Source organism: Medicago sativa, chromosome 7 (assembly GCF_051527215.1).
Source record: "Medicago sativa cultivar Bolivia chromosome 7, Bolivia_mono, whole genome shotgun sequence".
Taxonomy (NCBI): Eukaryota; Viridiplantae; Streptophyta; class Magnoliopsida; order Fabales; family Fabaceae; genus Medicago; species Medicago sativa.
Genome location: NC_140755.1, coordinates 86,735,353 through 86,740,661, shown reverse-complemented (window position 1 = coordinate 86,740,661; position 5,309 = coordinate 86,735,353). Strand labels below are relative to the sequence as shown.

The 5,309-nt window shown below is 35.8% G+C and overlaps 1 protein-coding gene across 1 annotated transcript; it reads right to left on the bottom strand.

Annotated features, from left to right (window-relative positions):
- Window positions 1–2,045: 2,045 nt before the first annotated feature.
- On the bottom strand, window positions 2,046–4,969 carry LOC146909691 (protein STRICTOSIDINE SYNTHASE-LIKE 10-like). Its single transcript, XM_085725740.1, has 3 exons — window positions 4,624–4,969; window positions 3,279–3,542; window positions 2,046–2,815 (listed from the first exon to the last, which is right to left on the bottom strand). Exons 1-3 carry the CDS (start codon window positions 4,905–4,907, stop codon window positions 2,254–2,256), a joined length of 1,110 nt encoding a protein of 369 aa, XP_085581866.1. The 5' UTR covers window positions 4,908–4,969; the 3' UTR covers window positions 2,046–2,253.
- Window positions 4,970–5,309: the final 340 nt, after the last annotated feature.

The window sequence follows — 5,309 nt, the reverse complement described above, 5'->3', positions numbered from 1 at the left end:
GTTGCAGAGGTATCTCGGCGTTGTAGTTTACTTGTAATGAAAACAGGGACCCCTATTTATAGAGGTATATGGGCGTCGTGGACCACAAAAATTGTCGGTGCAATGTGGGACACACAAAAGAATCCAATGCTGAAGCAATCCGGATTTTAAAATCTGAACCAAACATCACCATACACAAAGTCCCAAGTTCTCCTTTGATTCACGCCATGATCGTATCTTTCCGGAATACATATTCCGGAATATATATTCCGGAGTGCACCAGAAGCTTTTGGCCGGTGGTCTGCACCACAAAGAAAACGTTTTTCAAACGTTTTGGGCGGTGGTCAAGTTGAAAAACGTGTTTCTACACGTTTTTTGACCGGATTTTACCCCTTCCCCACCTTCTTTTCATCCCCCTCCCCTATAAATAGGCTACATTTCCTGAAAAAATTTCACACCTTCTTCTTTCTCCTCTTCTCCTCTACAACGATGTGTTTCCATCGTTGGCCATTCATAGAAAGAGGCCTCTTTGGAAATCCATCAGGGGTCATATGATCGGTCAATAGGGAAGGGGTCAGTCTAGGTGTGAGGTTGGTTTGCTTGGGTGTCATGTTGACCATCATGGTCTCTTGTTCCCTAGAGGCCCCTGTGCCCCCTCTGTCTCCCCACCAACACCAAAGCTACTGGTATGTCCCATCAGGAAGCATTTGTTTCTTCTTCCCCGCCATCTTCTTTCCTCCCACCCTCTTTCCTCTCCACCAGTGGTTGGAGCCACTGGTATAGCTTATGTAATAAGATAAGATTAGAAATAGTTTTAGGATGTAATAAGCTTAAAAAGCTTGAAAATTAATGTAATGTATTGTTCATATATTAATAAAATGAGTTTTTTTTATTCTTGTGTATTTTTATTTCTGTTTTTAATTTTATTCACATTTTATTCCGGATTAAAATTGCAAAAGTTCTGGTAAAACATTATTCCGGATTGTAAAATCCGGAAAAATCTGCAAAATTCTAACAATGTAATCTGGAAAACGAAATCCGGACCAGGGGTAAAATTGGAAAAAAAATAGGGCGCGCGAGGAAAGACATAGGGTGGGAAAAGTAATAGTCTTAAGAAAAATGTTCTTCTCCCAACAAGTTTTGCTCACTTTCAACCAAACTTTTAAAAATGCTCCCGCGTGAATTAACTCACGCAAGTGTTAAACTCAACTTACTTAAGTTACACTTGAATATAACTTACGTGACTTAACGTGACTTAAGTCACGTTAAAAACTCACACTGAATCCCAGCGTGAGTTAACTCATGTCAGTTTTGTTTCTCACTTTTCACATGAAAATCTTGCTCCTCTTGTAAGATGCTTATTTAATTATTGGGAAATGTTAAAGAGTGTCTCCGAGGCACTCTTTAAGCACTCTAAATGATAAATTTTTAATGAAAAGTTGTATTGAATGCATTGAAAATTGTAATAATTGACTTTTTAAAAGAATAATTACTAAATTTGGGATGCTTAAAGAGTGCCCCTGAAACACTCGTTAACAAGACCCTTAATTATTTAATATATTTAATATATTGCTGCTGATATGATTGTGTGTACCTGCGACCAGTGTAATGCAAAGTAGAAGGTATCCAGCATGCTAGAACATTCCTTGAAATATTTTGACTGGTTTTGAATGCAACCATGCTAGAACACACCATTAAGTTAACGCACCACCAATAGTTGATGGTAGAAGATTACCAAGAATTCTCCACAAGTGTATGTTTACCTATCTTTTAAGTGGAACAGGCTATAATTTCAGAATTAAGACACCTTTCATATAAAATTAGTCTTATCAATCACTCCAGCAATTAACATTCATACACAGCCTGCAATGCATGTTCGACTAAAAAAAGTCTAAATTAATTTTTTGTGAAATATTTATAGAAATAGTAATATTAGAATAATTTTACAATTTTTCCTTTTGTAACAAAAAAAAATTAGGATGACTAATTTTTCAAACAATTATTTCCTTATAACTTTTTAAGTTAAAATTAATTTCTAAATCTCAATTACATCCGTATGCCTCTCATTTAACTCTCCCATAAACATCAATAAACTTTATTAGAACTTTTTTTCGTAAGACAAGAACTAGAAACTTGTAATAAAGAAAGAAAAAAAAAAACTAGAAACTTAATTAACTCTGCTAAGTTAAAACTTAATCCAAACTAAGTTTAAAGATAATTCAAAGATGAGTGCTAGCAACACCAGTATAAACACTAATATAGTATATTGCATTCTCATAAACTATAAACACCAATATAAGGCATTAACACTGATGCCATCCAAAGTTTTCCATCTTTCTCTTCAATTTCACTGATAAACTTCAAGGTCTTCCCTTCACAATCTTCCAAGACTTCTAATATTTCCCCTTCATCACTCAGCTTTATAGCTGCAGCATGAGGCTTCATCGCCAACGACGCATGCAACCACTTGAAGTTTCCAAGCTTTGACAATGCTTTACCAGCCCACAGATTGGAAGACATCCACTTTGCAAAAGGAGTTTCTTTGGCATGTAAAGCAACCCAAAATTGCCCTTCTGAATTTCTCCTTACATTGTCCGGAAAGCCTGGAAGAACAGCAAAAGTATCGACTTGGCCAGCTTTTGGTCCACGAAGCCAGAGCCTCAGAATCCTGCACGTCGAAGTTTCAGCTACCAGAAGAAATGAACCATCTTTGTTTAAAGCAACACCGTTGGGAAAAGCAAGGCCACTTAATAAGACCTTCACTTCTTTTGTTGACTTATCATATTTCATTAACCTCCCAGTCTTGTCTCCACTAAGAAGTACAAGCATAAATTGCCTGCAAATAAAAGTAACCAACATATAGATCAAAATTTCTCAACAAATAGAACAGCAAACGATATCTACAATGGTCCAAGAGAAAAACAAAGTTTTCACATAAACAAGTGATTAAGTTTTGATTTTGACTTAAAATTTCACTCTCACCACATGGTTGATCATTCAAAAAACGGAAAAACCAGAATGATCTTAACAAAGGAATATCAACTTCAGTGAACTAACATGCAAGAATCAATTTTTAAATTCAATTCATACTCTGAGTCTGAAGTGACAGTGTAACATCATAAGGATTGTTTATTTAGGAAAAATGCTGAAGTCTACAAATCACACTTTGCACAAAAGCAACAAATGATGTCCTGAAGCGTATTTTGTCCAAAAATTTCGTGCACAATAGCAATGTTGTTTTACAGAATGTAGACACACATGACTATTGAAAGGGACGTAAATTTTAGTGGTGAGGTTACCTTCTCCGGTAGACTCTGCTTGAATCAGTGAAGTAAATCACATCTTCATCTTCACTGATGTCCATGTCATTGGTGAAATGAAAGGGCTGGCCTTCAGCTTCTGTTGCTACCTGGGTGGCCAAACCCCCTGCAGGTCCTACTACGTTGAGGCCAAGGTAGGCATCGGCAATGTACAGATCTCCACTTTTTTTATCAAACTTCAGTCCTAGCGGCCTCCCACAAACATGCTCCAATTCTGGTGCAAATGGATGCACACAGTTTGACCTTGAAAATCGTACAACTAAACTTATAAAATTAATAGAAAAAAATCCTACTATTGTTTGAGTAATGTCATGACATTCAAACAAGTTACTCAACATAAGACATAGTTGCACATTTCCTAAGGACAGTCTCATGCCCCCCAATTTGTCCAGTTCCAAGAAGAGTTTTAAAATCAAATACAGTACAACCGGAGTTGTCTGTCCAGTACCTTACTTTCTAGGAGATCAGACGGACCCCAAGTCTTTATACTGTCATCATGCCAAACTTGCCAGGTAGAGTTTCAATCAAAGCATTTGGGATTAACATAATGATCAGTTTGTCAGAGAAAGTCTCCAGTTCTTACAATTGAGAATCAGAAGGTTTGCAATGTAAATAATTTTGTGTAAGGAAAATATTATTCTCGATGCTCCCCATGTTCAAATTAGTTGAAATAAATCTTGTAGTTGCTGCAACTACAACCCAGTGTGCTTAATTCATACTTCATAAACTGCAGATTTCTTAGTTAAACACTCAAAATAAATTAATAATGCTGTAAATTACCTTTCTTCAAGGGAATAATTAGTTCACAATATTGGTCCTAATTCTTTCGTCTCCTAAAAATATGTGCTCTTAACATGTGGACGATATGTGAAACATGAAGTAAAAGGTAAAATTAAGCGCGAACCCAGATATCCACGACTTGCTATTAGAGAGTAATTCTTCGAGGTACTATAGGGGTTGACATTCCCCAATATATGCTCTTCTATTCCTAGGACCAATCCCCTGGCCACATGCTTAAGAGACTCGGTTACCTACCCTACCAAAAATCAAGTATGCAAAATTAAATATCAAAAACTATAAAACCTTTTTTTTTTTTTTTAATAGTCTAGCCACAAAACTCACATACCAAGTATTGAGAAGTGAAGAAATACGGGTTCGAACTCGAGTCACCAACTTATCAAATGTCAATATGTAGTCTTTTACCTTCTAAATAACAACTACAAACACAATTTAAGACTCACTAATAAGCTTAAGCTAAATTAAAAGTAAATAACAAAAGATAAATTGTGAAACTTGGAAAACACCAAATAGGTAATACTGTTACCTATTGGAACTGGTGACAGCAAATTGAGTCCAACCACGTTCTTCTCCTTCCCACTTCAAAATCCGACCATCTGCCACACCGGTGTAAGGACCTTCACCATGACTATCAAAAACAAGACTCTCCGGCCCGACGGCTCCGGTGACGTGGAGTAACTTAGCAGCATGGAGGTTATTCTTCGATCCAGGAATGGGAAGTGGTGAAAAAGGGTTTTGTGAGTTGAATGAGGTGAAGATGATGGCGAAGAGTGCGAGAAAAATTGCAGAAACAATTATGTTGGAGTTCATGTTTATGTTTCAAGAAGATAAGCGGAGGAAAAAATGGAAGTGGTGAAGTGAAGTCAGCGAATGAAAAGTGTCGTTTGTTTCTGTTTTCTATTTGGAAAACATGCCTGCACAAGTGTGCTCCACGCACGAGGGTCTACCTACCTAGAACAAAATTTAACTAGAGGTTGGTTTTCATGACTTTAACATTTTAAATAAATAAATAAACTTTTATATTTTTTTTTTAAGGAACTTTTATATAGTATTATTTATAAGTTTGTCATAGAACTTATAAATTAAGTTATTTATTTGTGTAAATTATTTTTTCATGAATTCAAAATCAAAAAATTCAAACATAACTTGGATCAAATTTTAAAAGTTAAATATGTTTTTTTAATCGGTGTGAATATTCAAAAAAAAAAAATT

What these genes read in the sequence shown, in the direction of transcription:
- LOC146909691 (XM_085725740.1), bottom strand. Translation starts at nt 4,907, where the DNA reads ATGAACTCCAACATAATTGTTTCTGCAATTTTTCTCGCACTCTTCGCC. An exon ending in GCTGTCACCAGTTCCAATAG is followed by an intron (nt 3,543 to 4,623) that starts GTAACAGTATTA and finishes ACGATTTTCAAG; the next exon opens with GTCAAACTGTGTGCATCCAT. An exon ending in AGCAGAGTCTACCGGAGAAG is followed by an intron (nt 2,816 to 3,278) that starts GTAACCTCACCA and finishes TTTTATTTGCAG; the next exon opens with GCAATTTATGCTTGTACTTC.